Here is a 19,119-nt window from a genome sequence, read left to right on the forward strand (position 1 = left end):
TTTTATTTTTTCCAACCTTATGTTTTATTGAAACCAGATTCTGTGTTTTAACATGTCTAATTATTTGAAAGCATAAAAACGAGTTTAATTTATTCTTACAATAGCCTAATGAATTTTCCCCTCAGAAATTCTGTGTTGTGTATTTACATTTTTAAGGCATAAAACATTAATTTAATTTATCTTTTAATTAATGAAAATTAAACCAATTTTATTTTTTGGAAAATAAAGGGGAATTAATATTACAATTAAAACATTGAAGAAATATTGTATGATTATTCCTTAAAAATAAGGTTTTAATCATTTTAGTAGTAGTAGTAGTAGCTTATTACGTACATTCTACTCAACAATAGTAATGCAATGTCTTCAAGTTAAACCAAACCTTTATTTTGACGGGTTGCTGTGAATACCTTTACATTCCTGTGCGTGTATGATATGAGGATAGTTTTACTCAAACGAAACGGTCAAATGCTGATGAAGTGACCCTCAGAGCAGTTCTGGAGATGTTGTTCATGTATTTATGTCCTCATTCAGTGAGACGGCAGAGGCTAATATCACCGGAAGCGTCACGTGCGCTTCAGTACGAGTAGTAAACAAAACCGCGCGTCTGCGCCATTCATTAACACAGAGACACGCAGAATTCATATTTAAAAAGTCGTTTTGCGGCCTAATATTTACAAATACTAGTGGGAGTGTGTTCACATGTGTGTGCTCACATGTGTGTGCTCACGTGTGTGTGTGTGTGTGTGTGTGTGTGTGTGTGTGTGTGTGCGCGCGCGCATCGGGGCGGAACTCCGCTGTGCGCGATAACAGAGAGCGCGACCATGTAACGTAGAGACAGAAATGACATGCCGTCGTGTAAATAAGATAAATAACATAAGGCTATTTAGTTTGTTTAATAAAAGAACAAGGTATAGACCTGTTCTATAGGAAAGGTAACTTTAAATGACTTCTGTTGTGATCTGGCGCTATAGAGAAAATTAAATTAACTTGACCTTCAGGGGGGGGCGTTAGGGGGGCGCAAAACGACTATTTAAATATATAGTAATATCTTAATAATACTAGAATAACCCTGGTGCATTTTTAGATTAAAAAAACAACAACAAAATGAAACGAACAACAAAAAATTATTTGCATTATAATTTGTTTATAAGAAGGGGATGCTTCCTCCAAACTGAGGTTCAGTCAGATTTTGTTCATTTCTAGAGACAAATTAAGAGTAAACACACCCACAATGACTGTTAAAGTGAATTGTGTTAGTTCTGGCCTGTTATATCAAATCAAATCATCCTGTGACGAGCCACTTTTCCCCCAATATCCTTCCTTTGTTCAAACATGATGACTTCCGATGTGACCCGCTGCGTTTTATTAGGCCCACGGCCCAGATAGCAGTTCCTGAATGTGATTTCTTTAACCAGAGCTCGTGAAGTTGACAAAGCATTGCTATTTTTGAATAGCTTGGCTTTCAAATACTCTCTCACCTGTTGAGAGTCATCCAGGTAAGGGCCGGTCTTTCCTGAAGTGATGTTATAGCTGTAGAGGTGAACTGCATGTTTACAGATGCGGTTCTTCTGTTTGTCGTGGCATCTCACTCCAGAGACCTGCTCCAGAGAAAGCACTCAAACACTGTTTTGCAGCTTACTGTAGCTGAACAGGTTCTGGAAGACAGTGGAGGAGAGCCAGTCGTGTCATATAATGTCATAATGTTCATAGCTTTGGGGGGAAAGTGAATGTAGCTAAAGCTGAAAATCTCAGCACAGCAGTCTATTGCTGATTGGCTGCTGCTCTCTGATCCTCTGACGCTCAGATCCTGGAGAATCCAGGTCATATGCAATTGAAGCAAAAAGCCGTGAGAGAATGATTCGTATCGTACCGAAAAACGCCCATTAGAGAAAAAAAGAAAAAACGCCCATTAGTTGTTGTCAAATTACTGTAATGCATGACTGAGAGGCTTTTTTATAGCATAAAGCAACAGTAATATGAAATAAATAAATAGTTTATTAATGACATTTCTTTTACTTTTTTTAATTTTATTTTTAAATATTTTTTTTATTATTGTAGTTATTAATGTTTATTTTATTATAATTTTTTTATTGAATTTTTCATTTTATTATTTTGTTTATTTTATTATTTTGTCATGTAATTCTTTTTATTTTTATTTAATTTATTGTTTTATTATTGTTCATTTATTTTTATTTTATTGTTTTTATAATTTTTCATTTTTTATCATCTTATTAAATTAATTTATTTTAGTTTTTTATTTAGTTTTACTATTTTTATTTTATTTTCTGATATTATTTGTATTTTGTATTTCATTTATTTACTCACTATCTTTAGTTTTCATTTATTGCTACATGAATGGCGCAAGCAATGTCAGCACAACATGAGTTCACCTTTATGTTTTATATAAAGCATGAAACAACAGTAATATGATGTTTAATAAATACCCTGCTTATTAATCACGATAATAATCATAGTAAATGCATGGTGACCTCTGGGCTGTTGTGTCGTTAAACAGCAGGAGTGAGTTTCTCATCAGTCTGGCTCTCAGGGTCGGCTGGTGTGGCTTCGTTTAGCTGCTGGCTTGAAGGACTGATTGCTGCAGCTCATGAGGATGATGTCACCTCACCACAGTAGAGCAGCAGACGAAATGAGCTCATGAAAGTCTCGAGTCGAATTGCATGCTTGAGTTCAGAAGGAAAGTTCAGCTCACAAGTGCTTGCCGCTGCTGTCATACTCCTAATATTCACACCCACTTCCTGTCTGAAAGCCCCTTCTTCCTCCACTGGAACATTCTGTCCTCCTCACTGTGGTGCCTCGCCAGTAGAGGACGCCACACAGGATTTGACCTCTACATACGACTCGGCTCTGTGATTTATGAGATCAATATTAATGACTATTTTATTTTTTAATTTTTATTTATTTTATTTAAATTTTGTTGCATTTAATTTTTTATTTTTATTGTATTATTTTATTTTAATATTATTAATTTTTTTTGTTATATTCGATTTTTTTCATTTTATTATTATTATAATTTTTTTGTAGTAGTAGTAGTAGTAGTGCACTTAATTGTATTATATATTTTATTATTATTTTTAAATATTATTTTATATATTTTTTTAATTCTATTTAAGATTTTATTAAATTATTATTTCGTTTTTTTTGTATTATTATTATTATTATTACTTTTAATACATAATTAAATTAAAAATTAAATATAATAAAAAAAAATTTTTAAGAACTGAGTGTATTTAAATGTTAAAGAGGGAGAAGTGATTCTCAACTTAGCCTGTTGAACTGATGCTTCAGGATAGCTCTGTTTAATCAGGTGTGTGTGTGTGTGTGTGTGTGTGTGTGTCCATCCCACAGCTGTAATCCTGCTGCGTTACACCGCTGCCACATCTTTAATCTCTGTGATTTAGGAAAACACAGACGCAAAGTCTTGAGATTACACAACACAGGAAGACACAAATTATGATTATCAGCAGAGAGACGCCGCAAATGAATCACAGGCTTTGAAAGAAAGGGAGTTAAAGAAGGAAATGAGTGCATTTGGGCTGGTTTCACCCTCAAGACGATCTTGTTTTTATGTGCTGCTTTGATTTCTTCTGATAATGGGCATGTTAAATGATCAAACGAGTAGGCCTATCTGATGAAATAATTCAACATCTCACAGTCGATGTCAAGAGATTGCATCATAATATATGACAACATCATAATAGAAAGTGTCACATTTGTGTTTGCTGCGGTGCATAAATGACAGTAAATACTAAATATTAATGAGAGAGGATCTGCAAGGAGGGATGGCAGAGGATCCCCAAATCCAGGTGTGAAGAACTTGTTGCATCTTTCCCAAAAAGACTCATGGCTGTATTCGATCAAAAGGGTGCTTCTACTAAATACTGAGCAAAGGGTCTGAATACTTAGGACCATGTGTTATTTCAGTTTTTCTTTTTTAATAAATCTGCAAAAATGTCAACAATTCTGTGTTTTTCTGTCAATATGGGGTGCTGTGTGTACATTAATGAGGAAAAAAAATTAACTTAAATGATTTTAGCAAATGGCTGCAATATAACAAAGAGGGAACAATTTAAAGGGGTCTGAATACTTTCCGTACCCACTGTAGGTGGTTGTTATTATTGTGTTATTAAATCTACATGTTTTCTTCTCGTTGTCTTTGTGTTGCAGTAAGAGTCATGGCGGATCTGAGCTTGACCGATGCTCTGACCGACAGCGTTCCTCAGCCTGACGTGGAGAACATGGTGGAGAGGGATTTTGTGACCACGCTGGAGGCCGAGACCTTCGACGATCAGATCGGAGAGACGGTTGACAAGGCCAACTATGTCCCACTGCTGGACAATGATGGGAAGGGTGAGTCTGATCTGTTGATGTTAACAGGTTACACAGCGAAAACATCAGGCGTGCCCAAGTTGTGTTGCATAATGCTAATCTATTACCAACAAGCTTTCTTTTCTTTTCTTGTATTGTATTGCATTGCATTTTTTAAAAGTATTTCATTGCATTTTATTTTTTATTATTTTATTGCATTGCATTGCATTTTATTTATTATTTTGTTGCCATACGTTTTTTTTTATTGCATTTTTTATTTTGACTACATTTGACATGATTCGATTCTTATAGTTTTTCATTTTATTATTATTTTATTGTATTGCATTGCATTTTATTTTTTAATTATAAATTTATTGCATTGCATTTTATTTTTTATTATTTTATTGCATTTTAATTTTATTATTGCATTGCATTATATATTTTTATTCTAATGTATTACCTTTTTTATCTACTTATTTTATAAGAGCAGTTGTACAGCATCTCTTTTCACAGATAGTTTTTTTTTCTCGAGGTTAAGTATTTGAAAACTGATCTCTCCTGTTTCAGGCACCTGTGATGTTCATTGAATGTTGCTGTGTGAAATAAGCAGTTCCTCTGGTTTATATTGACCTGTGTGAATCTTTGTGGGCATCTGTCTGATTGATTTCCAAGAGTTTGTTTGCATTGAGCAAACTGCGTGTTTGTCAAGAATCTCCCTTTGGCTTTTGAGGATTTTCTTATTCAAACGCCTCTAATTGTTGAGTGTGTGTGTGTGTGTGTGTGTGTGAGCAGATCCGGGTACAGTAGTCGAGATCGGACAGCAGGAAGTCCAAGGGGCTCAAAACCCTGGTAAGAGATGCCTTAGATTTAGTTTCGGGTGCCGCTCCATTATTTGAGTCATATCTTGGTTTGCTTGTTTTCTTTCATGCTCTTTTTCAGTTCAGCTCATTTGTTTTGGTTGGACGGGAAGCCACTCGTCTCAGTGGGCGTAGAGGAGACTAAAACCTTAATTTAGCAAGGTTTTAGTTTACTTTGTAATTGCATGTTTATCCCGTTAGCAGTGCATTAAACAGCAGCTTTTTACTGTTCTCCTCTCCTCTGTCACATGATGTCTGTCGGCAGGATTTGACTTTGCCAGACTTTTTGTGATTATTTTTGTTTCCTGTTTGTTGATGCTCACGAGTTAAAATTGTGATGTGCATAGACACTCAAATGGAGTCGATATTGTGAAATAGGTCCAATATGTTCATTAATGCACGTCATATACAGTAATGTATCAATATACCTAGATATCTGTTGCTCTTGTTTACATACACTGATTTTGGTCAGTCCAAATGAATCCAACTGTAGTTTTTACCTTGTTTCAGATTTTCATTTTTTAGCACAAATGTTCATTCTCCACTGCTGACCAGTTCATAAGACGTAAATAAACTTAAGCAACACGACACTACACATGTGCACAAGGTAATTTGGATTCTGACTGAGAAAGTAGTCTGATTTTAAAGGCATTGTTATTTTAATATAAGTGAGATACTTTTATAGTTTCTATTAATATTTTAAATAAAATGGTAACTCGATACTCAACCCTGGCTGTTTTTAACACAAAAATTGGGTAAAATATGTATTTTTTTAATAACATTATACTCAAAACACATAAAAACACATGGCATTCAAAAATTTTATAAAATATTGGGTCTGATTTTAATGTTTAAATGGTTAATATTTTCCTTTTTAATGGATTTGTAAGGCAGTGTTATTTTAGTGTAATTGAGATACTATTATATTTTTTTATCAGTATTTGTAATTGATTTTTTAAATAAATTATTTTAATATTTTCCATTTTTATTTTTAAGTTTTAGTAATTTTCTGTGGTCATTTTATTTATTTAATTTTAATGTCTATATACCTTTTATTTTGGGTATTTTAGTGCATCAAATTAAACTGAAGTCAAATGAAAAACAAAAGTTGCCTTGGCAACTATCTAGAAAAAAATTAAGTTGTTTCTATTTTATTTTATTTTTATTTCAAGTAATGGTTTTAGTTTCCATTAATGATATTAATTATAACCCAGCTTTAAGGTCTTCACCACCCCTTTGGAATGAGGTGTTTATGTTACTATAGTATATAATACTACGATAGTATTATATTACTATCCATTACTTTCTATTTCTTTGCCATGACCGTGCATGTCATCTCCCAAGTCTCAATCAGCCCAAAGCGTCTGTGTTTTTCTGCTCTTGTAGGTTCAGTGTTTGTCTTAATTGTCTCTCTTCTCACACACTCATATTACAGTAATAATTTACTCTCAGCTCTCAGCACACAAGAGCAAAATGCTTCAGACGGGGCGAGTCAGATGGTCATCGCATGCTGATGCACAAAAATGCTTCGTCTGGAGTCACTGCAGCTCACAAAATAACCATCTAATATGTGATTTCACTGTACTGCTTTATGATGGAAAAAGACAAAAATAGCATGCCTCAAGTGCATTATTGATTTTATAAAGCATTTAATGCATAATGAAAATAAGAAGTTCACAAATGTTCTTGAAAGCAGCGCTCAGGTTTGCTTTATTAAAGCATAACGTGTTTTGATGAGCGTCCTTCAGATGGCGCTGTTGTGCTGGAATGATCTCCTGCATGAGCTCTGCATTTCCATGATTCATGATTATGGAAAGTTTCTCTTTGCTGTTCTTGCAGGAAGTAAGTAGGGCAGAGAATATAGATCTGTGAGCTGCAGCCGACACAGATGTCCAGGGAACAGAGACATTTTTAAGCATGTCTTCATTTATTTATTTGCATATTTGTGGGCGGGGCCGTGCATGCTGCATGCGACGAGGCTGATGTGACAGAATGATTGACAGGTGTGAAGTACTAACCAGCGCTGTTGTTCTCTCCCCGTCTGCTGTGTGTTTCTGCTCTGCGTCGTGTCTGTTTCCGCCCCGTGTCTCGCTTCAGACGACTAGATCTTCTGCTCGTGGCTGCGTCTCGATGCCTCTTCTCCTCCTCTCCTCCTCTCGCTCACGCCGCTGAACCTCCTGGAAAACCTGTTCCTGACACCACCTTCAAAAGCCTCAGCTTTACACCCTGCTTAAGGACGAGGGATGTGTTGAGAGACGGAGAAAACCCTGATTCCAAACCCTAGTGAGCTGCTGTCTGCATAGGCTGCTGCCTTCTAAGGGGCCGTTCACACAAGACAGTACAGTTTTATTAAACTATTACGACTAGGGTTGGGTTTTGTTTCACTCTTATCAATTCTGAGTCTGCATATCAAATTCGTTTTTTATCAAATCTTGGTTCAGATTAAAATATTTACAAAAGTTAGCCTACCTTTTATTCCTGCCACATTTAGGCTATAATCACTGCTGCCAACTAAATATTGAACTAAATAACGTTTATTTAACATACAAGTGAATTCATAAATTCTTAACATTCAAGAAGCATTCAATAATTATTATTTTTTTAAAAACAGCTTGAACTGTATGAATTAAATAAACATCATTCTTATTAAAGCTACAATAGGAACAAGTTCTCGATACCTAACCCTATTTGCGACATGTTTTTTATATTAAAATTGTGTAAAATATTGGGTAAAATATGCATTTTTCTGATAATGTCTTATTCAAAATGCATAAAAACATGGAACACAAAAGTTTAGTAAAATATTGGATAAAATATGCATTTTATTAATAAAGTAATACAAAACATGGCATTCAAAAAAATGCATTTTTTCTAATTAATATGATACTCAAAACACAAACACATGGGACATAAACATTGGTTAAAATATTGTTAAATATAAATTTTTCTATGCATAAAACATGCATTTAATATGACACTCAAAACACGAACATGAACTGATATAGGACAGTTTTTTATTACAAAGGGTTTTCTTAAATATTTTGAATTAGAATTTTGCATGCACCTGCTATTTTATTGCAATGCATTCTGGGATTTCCTGTCCACGATGCTGCCTTGCAATTCATCTTTAATAAGATATCTTAAAAGGCATCAAAATCATGTTGCCTGACTTTATAGACCATCCATTAATTCGGGAGCACACTGTGATGCCTTAAAATGCTGACTATGTAGGCAGCTCACTAGGTTTTGGAACACTGTCTGGTTGTCAGACACACTCTGCCCTCTCATTTAAAGACATTCTCCTCTTCCTCTTCGGCAAAGTCATCGCAGGCACACTGTACAGCAGCATCAGCGGCCGCGGGACGCTCCAAACACGCCACCGGAGGATTCCCTCTGGGCTCAGGGGAAGCGGGATCTTTTGAGGGAACAGTAGCTCAGAGTGAGAGATGATATATCTGGTGATGACAGACCGCGGTCACACACGCCTCGAGATCCACACACACACACACACAAGCTCGCTCGATCTGTTTACTGTCTTACTGTCAGGCCTTTCTTCTTGCTCATACAAACACATTTCACCAATTAAAGTGCACATTATTATTTTTTCTCTCAATTCCTCATTTGTTTAGTCATTGTTTTAGGCTGCTAAATTGTCAGTAAATTAATGTTAGTTAATGTGATAAATGTTCTAGCAATAATATCAAATAGAGAGCAGATCTCCCACAATCCACTGCAAAATTCTGCTCTGACCATGGTTATTATAGTAAACTAAAACTGTACAAAACATTTTTGTTACTAGGATAAAATAATATTGAAATTATAATTTTTTTCAGTTAATGTATATTTTATAAAACATTAATTTAAATGAAATATTTAAAAAGTATATATTTTAAATATGATTTGATTTGATTATTTCAGCCAGTTGCTAGATTTCATATTTTAATTTGGTTTAATCGTATCTACTAAAATAACTGAATTTCAAATTAATTTATATCAACAAAAATTTAAAAGAAAAAAAAATTGGAAATGAAAAAAAAAAACCAACTGAAAATATTAATAAAAACAAAACAATAATAGTTAAATAACACTGACTGACTCTGAATATCCTGTTTCAACTTGTAGGAGTAAAATGGCTTGTGAATGTAGTTTCATGTTCTTGTCTTAATATCCTAAAGAGACTTTATTACTAGCGATAATCACTTGATTACCTGTAAACATGCACCATCATCAGTATGTGGTGTTAGTTCTGATGCACACAGCTTTGTTTATCGTCATACAGCAGTCGTCCAAAGAGACGTGTTGTGTTTTCATTGTTGCATTTGATTGCATCGTGCACAAACATACGCATAAGTACACTTCCCCCTGTCCTCTTGTCTGGCCATGTTAAAGCTCACTTTGAGACCTCAGCTGCCAGAGTTCATCACACACACACACAGCCTGTCGCAGTCTCGGCAGCGTTTATATAAGCGCTCGTAACAGACTGTCTGTCTAAGGCCAGAAACGCAGATGCAATCGCTCGGCCAGTGCACTACAAGCGTGCATGGGTTACAAGGATAACTTCAAAGATAATATCTTTAAAGCAGGTAGCATGATGGCTAAATATTTTCAGTAAAATTAGCTATTTATTACACTATTACTATTATAATTACACACTATTTACTCAAAATTCATTAAAAATATCATTCAGATGTTTAAACTTTAAAGTTAGTTCCGTTTGTTGTGATTTGGTCGGTAGTTTATTTCGGGCCTGACGCTGCACTCAGGTGTTTTTTAAGCTGATGTGTTTCCTTTACGCAGCTCTCTTTCTTTCAGCTGTATGTTTGTTTTTAACAAGTGCATGTGTTTATAATGATTGATTGATTTGTCTGTTTTTCCTGTCTTCTACATGGTTTTTCATTAAAAATATCATTCAGATGTTTAAACTTTAAAGTTAGTTCCGTTTGTTGTGATTTGGTCGGTAGTTTATTTCGGGCCTGACGCTGCACTCAGGTGTTTTTTAAGCTGATGTGTTTCCTTTACGCAGCTCTCTTTCTTTCAGCTGTATGTTTGTTTTTAACAAGTGCATGTGCTTATAATGATTGATTGATTTGTCTGTTTTTCCTGTCTTCTACATGGTTTCAATGAGCTTACTGAAACCTACACTAAACACTCTTACATGGTCTTTTATTAAAAGAACTGAAGATAACATGTTTATTTCCTGCATTATATTCATAGGATGTCTCGGCTTGCAAAAGTGCATTTGTAAAGGTGAAGTGTGTCATTTTTGCAACTCTAGTGATACCAAACCAAAAATAAAAATTAAAAAAATAAACAAATTAATAATAAAAAGGGTATATTATTTATATTATTATTATTTATTTAGTCTGTGGGTATGTAAGTTTTCCCATCTACCCTTTGTCTTTAATTGTATATGGAATATTAATAATATTTCTATGCAGCTGAGACACTTTGGAACTTTGTTTGGTGCTAAAAATGGCACAGAAATCACACGCTGCATCTTTAGAGATGGGTTGATTGAAATTGCATTTAAAGCAGATCTCATTTAACTTTTGAGTGTTTAACCAGAAACCAAGAGAGGCTTCAAACACGCTGCTGTAGCTTCTTCCTCCACTGACACACATGCTGGCTGCTGCAGTCTGATGTACGTGTAGATTTTTCTAGTGTACTGTCCACTCAGTTAATAAAGTTTTTATCGACTGTTTCAGTCTGTCCCTGTACTTGGAAATCTGGTTATTTGTTGCAGCATTGATTTTGCAGACGTTTTGGATGAACTAGTTTTATAGCTGGTCGTGATGTTCATGTTAACAGCTATCAGTGTTTTGATGTGTTGAATCACAATGTTAGACTTTTTGGGGAAATTGACAAATGGCTGTGTATTAAAGGGATAGGCCACCTAAAAATAGAAGAGCAACATTGGACCCCATTGACTTTCACTGTATGGAAAAAAAAAACACGGAGGCATTTTCCAAATCCAGACCATCTTCTTTTGTGTTTCACAGAAGAAGGAAAGTCATTATGTTAATGTTAATTGTTGTGTGAACTATCAAGTTGGCTCACTGCTGACCTGAACTGTAGTTTTGGTTGGTTATTCTCTTGGTCACTGTGATGGCGTGACTCCAGCAGCTCCAGTAACGCGTGTGTTTGGGCGGCGTCTATGCGGCAGTGGCTCCTGCGGGAGCTCTATATGGGTCAGTCTGGCCTACTTGAGTCTGTTTTAGGGCTGGACGGCCCGCAGCAGATGTGCTCGATCTGGAGCGTTGTGTCCCTGATTCTCCAGAGGACGGGAACCTCTGCGGAGTCCATCTCTCATCCAGCTGTGCCACTGCACAATCAATCACGCAAGTTTTCAATGTTTTATCGGCAGAACGTAATGCTGACAGCAAGGTATTGCAGTATATTTCTATGCATAATACATATACATATGTTTTAAAAGTCTCTAATGCTATTTTTTCAGCATCATTCCTCCAGTCTTCAGTGTCACATGATCTTCAGAAATCAGTATAATATGCTGATTTGCTGCTCAAGAAACATTTCTGATTATTAGCAATGCTGAAAACAGTTGTGCTGCCTAATATTTTTTGTGGAAGCGGTGATACATTTTATTTTTCAGGATTCACAGATGAACAGAAGGTTCAAAAGAACAGCATTTATTTAAAATAGAAATCTTTTGCAACATTTATAAATGTCTTTACTTTCACTTTTGATCAATTTAATGCGTCCTTGATGAATGAAATTAATTTATTCTTCAAAAACAAAACCCCCCAAAAAAGTTTAGTAAAAGCTGGTATTTACTTTTTGTATTATATATATATATATATATATAGCATTATTCATATAGACATATATGTAAATAATGTTTTTATTGTTGTTGTTATTATTATTTTAGTGCAACCATTCATCAAAAATGTGTCATTTTCTAAAAACATCTTAATGACCTGAACGTTTTGAAAGGTAGTGTGTGTGTATGTTATAGCATTGTATTGTATTTTCTAATACATAGTATTCATTTTAGTATTTTATTAATCATATGCCATTATTATGTATGTATAACAAATAATATATATTAGAAATATAATATTATTCATATATACATAAAATATAGTTGAATAATTATATTTTTATTTTTTACAGAGAGCTGATAACCAGTTAGGTTTAAATATTGTGCCATTTTTTTTCTCAAAAAAAAAAAAATGCTGAAAAATGTATGTTATGACCCATTTAATGTAATTATATTGTTATATAATTTCTGAAGGTAAGAGTGTTTGTCTGTGTGCTGATCCTGGTTCAGTAGTTGCAGTAATATGTTAGTAAAGCTCAGCAGCTTTGGCGTCCTCGTCTCGTCTTTTAATTCAGCATTAGTTGCCTTCCTGGAGTCTAATCTGAACTGAGGTCAGTTTTGGGGATGTTTCTCCACTGATGAAGTAGCTGTTTCCCATAATCCCCGTCTGCGGAGGTGCTTTTCGCTGCTTCCTCATTCTCAGGATTGGTCTTTTGGAGATTTGTGATATGTTTTAAATCATCGGTAAGCCGTTCGCATTGCATAAGCGCTCTAATCCTGAGGATAAATGTAAAACCGATGAATGGAGCAGCGCTTTTGGGCCTCCTGCGGCGGAGCGTCTGCGGGGTCAGACTGAGGACACACACTCCTCGTCTTCCTCTTTACTGTGTTTACTGTGTCCTCACTAGACCTCGCTCTGTCTTGAATATTATTCAAGTGAGCAGATCATGGAAATCAGGATTTCCCTCCTTCTTCCTTTCTTTTGAATTTAGAGTTTCATTTCTTTCTCTTCTTCCTCTTCCTCATGTTCATGTTTTTTGGAATATATTTTCATCTTCATCTTTTGTTGTTGTTATTCTTCCTCATTCTGCCTCATTATTTGCTTCTGCCTCCTTCCTCTTTTTATTCTTAATTTTCTTTTTCCTCTTGTTTTTCTCATCATCTTCATCCTCCTCTTCCTCAATGTCATCTTCCTCCTCTCCGTAATTTTCTTGTTTCTCCTTTTCCTTATCTTATTCTTCCTCCTCTTCCGTTTTTGTTTTTATTGTTGTTCTTCGTCATAGTCTTCATCCTCCTCTTTTCCTCTTCTTGTTTTTGGTGTCTTTGCTATTCCTCCTACTTCCTCACCATCTTATTCTTCTTTTCTGTTTTTTCACCATCCTCATCTTCTTGTTTTTTTTTTATTCTTCATCTTCCTCTTCTTTGTCATGCAAGTCCTTATCATCTTTCTCATCTCCATCTTATTCTTCCTCATGTCTTTTCTCATTATCTTCCTTTGCTCTTCTTCCTTACCTTACCTTGCTTTTCTTTTTCCTTTTTTTGTTATTGTTATTCCTCTTCATCATCTTGTTCTTCCACTTCCATTTATGTGCCTTCCTTATCTTGTTTTTATTTTTGTAATCCTTCCTCTTCATTGTCATTTTATCATCATCATCATCATCTTCCCATCCCTCTTCTTCTTCCGTATGTTTTCTTCCTCATCATCTTCCTCCTCTGCTTCTTCTGCTTCTTGTTGATTTCCATCTTCTTCTTTTTTTCATCTTCTTCCTCCTCTTGTGCTTCTTTCTTGTCATCATTTTCTTTGTCTTGATTTCAACAATAATTCTCGAGGCAGTTCTTGTCAGCCTGCTGTGAGCATTTCGCTTTATTATGCATAATCTGTAGTTGTTCATCTTTTTGTGAACACTGATAGATTGTTTAGTCTGATATTAGTTGAACGTAATCCTTTGACTAGTTTTGTACATTTCTATTAAGGGTCACAGCAGTTTTTGGTGTCATTAGCAGTTTGCATAATGATCATAAATAACCCTGTTCTGATGTTGCAACAGCTCCAGATTGGTGACCACAGTCCTACTGTACGATACATTTATCACAGTATTAAATCATTTCTCAGCACTGTAAGTCATTTGAAGCATTTGTCTGCAGGTGATGGGAGCGATATAAATATGATCGGTGGTAGACGTGGATAGAAAAGTCAGCCATGAGGTCACCCAGACTCAGTGTCATTGCTCTGCTTCCTCTGGCAAATGTGTCATGAGATGCGGATCGTTTACCCGGTCAACATTTCAGCGCGCTGCCTGCGTCCTCATTGGCAAAGTCGTAAAAATAGACTGGGTCTGTGTGGCCCATGGGAGGTTTGGAGGCACACAGACACCGAAACGGGAATAGAGACAGAATCGCTGTCCACAAAAATATATCAGAGAGATACTGGGGGTGAAGGTAAGACTGAAGGTTCAAACTCTGGGCAAAGACATCAAAAATAAGCAAACACACAAATAAGTAAACCAGTAAACCATTGTTTATCTTCATGTCTCAGTTTTTTATAATAATAATAACAATAATAAATTACGTTGTTAATGGAGAAAATACTATCAAATACTAAATACTAATATATTTAAATTTATTTTATTTATTTTTTAATAATAATAATAAATACTGTTGTTAATGATGACATAAAAAAAAAACTTTTATTAATCTATAAAATGTTTTATATGTTTGTTTACATATGATGATGATGATCATAAATATTATTATTTGAATACATAAATATATTAGTGTTTAGTTTTTACCAGTATTTAATGATTTTTAATTACCAATTGGCATTTCTTCTTATCTATAATAAATAAGTACATTAAAAAATTAATTAATTAATTAATAATAATGTTCTGGGATATTTCAACCTGTTGTCTATGGTCCACATGCTGTTCGTTATCATGGATAATAATTGGAATCATGCCAAAACGAAATTAAATATACGCATAATGGAAGTCTTAAAATGGCAAAAATGACTACCAAAATAATTAATATTCCTGTTTCCTGTTGAGCTTCCTTTGAAAGTGCATTATTGTAAACACTGAGACGTGTCAATTACCGTCTGTGGTGATCAATATCATGAATAGAGATGCTGTCCGTAGACATTTAGTTGAAAATGAGAATAAAGGCATTCCTAATAATCGTTGACCCAGTTGATGTGTTAGTAAGTGAGCGGTTAGTTAACTGCACTCCTCAAAGTCAAGCAGCCTCTATCAACGAGGAGAACTAAACAGGACGTGACAGTTTTGGGCTAGACGGCCATGGTTTTTTGGCATGTTTCCCTCTTTTACTCTCTCACGTCTCGTTCTGGATTGTGTGCAGCTTCCACACCCCGCCAGCTGTTGATTTCCCAGCATGCTCTCAGCCTCATCACGAACGCCTGTGGACCGACTGGTGACGGGTCATAACTCACCATAACCTACCAAAACACATCTTCACTAACTGGCACCGTCGTCACATCTTTGCTTCTCTTTACAGCATCTAGTTTTGTCTAAGATGAGCAGTTTATGTGAATGTTACGAGCCAATGAATGAAACCGAGCGTTCCTGATGCTATCTGAGAGCAGACATGGCTAAAGGCTCGTCCGGCTTGACAGAAACAACCGAGCTGACGGGATGATGCTGCTCATAGCTGGTTTAGTTGTTCTGAATATACAGCACTCATCTCTTTCCAGCACATCTCATTCCCTATTGTGCATATTCAGTGTGCAATTCAGGGATGTTTTTGGCATCAATAATGCTGCATATGTGTTGCATAAATGTTTCTGAAAGAAGTCACCAAAGAAGCTCACCAAAGCTGCATTTATTTGATCTAAAATACAGTAAATTTATTATTGCGATCTAAAACAATTATTTTCTATGTGAATATATTGTAAACCGTAATTGGTTGCTATGATCAAAGCTGTATTTTCAGCATCATTTTAAATGTTACTTCACAAACATAAATCAAAATTAAATCAATTGAATTTCTCGTTTAATCTGCTGTTAAGAGCCTAAAACTAAACTCTAGGCGTCTTTCAAAGATTTGGTGATATAAAACTCTGACATTGGCAATAAAGCACTTCCTTTAGGATGAATCGCTTTGTAAGTTGCTTTGGATAAATGAATAATTGTTCATGAGAATCCGGCGTGACGTTCTTCCTCAGAAGTGTTCCTTGTGTCTGTAGTATGACTTTGTTGTTAGTCACAGAAGTTGTGTAAAGTCAGCCAAAATCAGCCAGATGGAGAAAGGGTTTTGCGGTTTAGTGCACAATATGCATCAGATTAACTGTGAACAGACTGTGTTCAAAATTATGTTTTGAAACTAGCTGATATGATGATAGGATAGGATGCTCTGTGTTGTGCCTCCTGGTGCTCCTTCACTGTGTTTCTGTGGGAGTTTTCTGGTCCAGCAGGTGAATCACAGGAGCACAAATACTGACTGATTGTTTTTGCGGTTGCTGTTTTCTTTGAGAAATTACAAATGTGAGCCTGGAGCACAAAAGAGCATGGAAAACACAGTCAAATACTAGTGTAACAGAAAAACCTATAGCAGAAGAAAATATAGATGTAATCAGATCAAAATGTCTTTCTATACAAAGTTTTATTTTTGTATTTAATGCATGTTATAATTTTTTATTTAAAAGTTGTATTATTTTTTACAAAAAGTAATCAGACTTTTGACTGTATATATACAAATTTATGTAGATAGATAGAAATTTAAAACAATTCACCACCTTCAATCAGTTCAATCAATCAATTATTTCTTTATTTCTTTTTCTTTCATGGGTTTAGTTTAAATTTTAAATGTTACTTCACAAACATAAATCAAAATTAAATCAATTGAATTTCTCGTTTAATCTGCCGTTAAGAGCCTAAAACTAAACTCTAGGCGTCTTTCAAAGATTTGGTGATATAAAACTCTGACATTGGCAATAAAGCACTTCCTTTAGGATGAATCGCTTTGTAAGTTGCTTTGGATAAATGAATAAATGTTCATGAGAATCCGGCGTGACGTTCTTCCTCAGAAGTGTTCCTTGTGTCTGTAGTATGACTTTGTTGTTAGTCACAGAAGTTGTGTAAAGTCAGCCAAAATCAGCCAGATGGAGAAAGAGTTTTGCGGTTTAGTGCACAATATGCATCAGATTAACTGTGAACAGACTGTGTTCAAAATTATGTTTTGAAACTAGCTGATATGATAATAGGATAGGATGCTCTGTGTTTTCTTCCTGTCTAGAGTGCCTTCTGGTGCTCCTTCACTGTGTTTCTGTGGGAGTTTTCTGGTCCAGCAGGTGAATCACAGGAGCACAAATACTGACTGATTGTTTTTGCGGTTGCTGTTTTCTTTGAGAAATTACATATGTGAGCCTGGAGCACAAAAGCTTAATTACTATTATAATACTATTATTATTATTGTAATAATATTATACTATATACTATATACTATACTATATATATACTTTAATTAAAATTTAATTAACTTTTTTTTATCAATAAAATAAAAAATATATATATTAATATATTTAAATATGAAATACTGCAATAAATATTAAATATCACAGTTTAAAATATTACAATAAACTACAATGTATAATATAAAATACTATAAAAAAATACTAAAAATAAATAAAATTACATAATACTTTTGACTGCATCTTTAGTAATTTAATTTTGGGATGTATGTATATATATATATATAGAGAGAGAGAGAGAGAGCGAGAGCTTTGAAAATCATTATTCTAATGTGATTTAGCTGATTTCCAGTGCCGCTCGTTAATTACACGCTTTTATTTGTTCAGTGTCATCTTGTTGAAGCTTTCTCCGGCCATTAATTAGGTTTACTAAAATTGTGTGTCCAGCAAAACAACACCTCTAATTACCCCTGACCTCGTTTAATGCAGATCTCACATCTTCTCCTCCTGCGATTCCGGTTTTGAATGCGATACACATCTATCTACGGTAGTTATATTGGTTATAGATGTTGGGGAAACTTTAAGTTTGTGGTAACATCTTGTTGAAAGTCACAGACAAGAACTCCACCATCTCTCTGGTCGTGTGCTGATAAAGAAAGATTTGATTCGATGTAACCTGGAGCTTTTATTCTGCACTCTAATGGGCCGCATTAGTAGTAATGCTAGTAATGAGAATGAGCGTGAATTCATTAGCAGGGTAAATGAACAGGCCTGTTTCTCTCTGGGAAGACAATAGCTGATGATTGCGCTGGTTTGAAGGGGCTCTTGGGAGGTGATGAGTCACGCTCACATCAGAATTCAGCTCAGATGCGGCGCGGTGGATTTCACCACCTGTTACAGACCCACTCGCTTTCTGTCATACAGAAACATACATGTGTCCAATCTGATAAACGTGGATGACAGATACATGCATAGATCATAGATGCATCAGCATCTCAGCTGATGTGATCCATGTCTGGATCGAATTTCAATGCAATATCAAAACAAAGAGATATATGTTTTACTTAAAGCCTTATTAAGGCTTTTTTTCTTTTTAGACCATTAAGAATGTGTTTGCATTGTGAGATTGTTTCTTAATGACAATTAAGTGGAGGCTTCTTGTATATTTGTTAAGTAGGTTGCCAAGTATTTATTAATATTTAATAATCTATTTAATAAATGTAATGTGCTTAATAGTGTGGAATCTTCATATTTATTAATACTTCATAAATAATTTTAACAAATAATGTTAATGTTATAAATGAACTACTACTACTAATACTTAATAATAATAATAATTATTGTTGTTGTTATTATTATTATTAGTGTTATTAGTATTATTAGTAGTAGTTTTATTAGTATTATTATAATTATTTACTTTATTAAAACACCTTTAATGTGTTTTAATACTTTAGAATCTTCTGCAGAATCTTAAAAATGTTTAGTATTTCTTTATCATTTTAGTAAATATTATTAAATGTAATGTTAATATTATGAATCTTACTACTACTACTACTACTAATTATAATAATTTAGTAGAAGTAGTAGCAGCAGCAGCAGTGTTATTTATAATAATAATACATTATTATTTTTTAATGATTCATTCTCAAGATTGACCAGCCACAAATACTTGGTATAATGAAGTAAATATATCATGTATTTGACTTCTTTCTGAATGTCTTTGAACCCGTAGGTTT

General features: G+C 34.6%; 1 protein-coding gene across 2 annotated transcripts in view; it reads left to right on the top strand.

Annotated features, from left to right (window-relative positions):
- The window catches only part of LOC107554379 (microtubule-associated protein 4-like), a 10,578-nt gene extending 2,673 nt beyond the window's left edge, over window positions 1-7,905 (top strand). Inside the window, exons 1-4 of one of the 2 annotated variants that reach the window (XM_016236871.1) lie at window positions 3,627-3,636; window positions 4,186-4,368; window positions 5,119-5,175; window positions 7,281-7,905. In XM_016236871.1, the coding sequence (XP_016092357.1) occupies window positions 4,194-4,368; window positions 5,119-5,175; window positions 7,281-7,288 (240 nt within the window). In that variant the 5' untranslated portion in view covers window positions 3,627-3,636; window positions 4,186-4,193 and the 3' untranslated portion in view covers window positions 7,289-7,905. Of the gene's footprint in view, window positions 1-3,626; window positions 3,637-4,185; window positions 4,369-5,118; window positions 5,176-7,280 lie in introns of those variants that run through there. The other variant, XM_016236869.1, reaches the window with a different exon arrangement.
- Window positions 7,906-19,119: the final 11,214 nt, after the last annotated feature.

Source organism: Sinocyclocheilus grahami, unplaced genomic scaffold (genome assembly GCF_001515645.1).
Source record: "Sinocyclocheilus grahami isolate Dianchi unplaced genomic scaffold, SAMN03320097.WGS_v1.1 scaffold499.1, whole genome shotgun sequence".
Classification (NCBI taxonomy): Eukaryota; Metazoa; Chordata; class Actinopteri; order Cypriniformes; family Cyprinidae; genus Sinocyclocheilus; species Sinocyclocheilus grahami.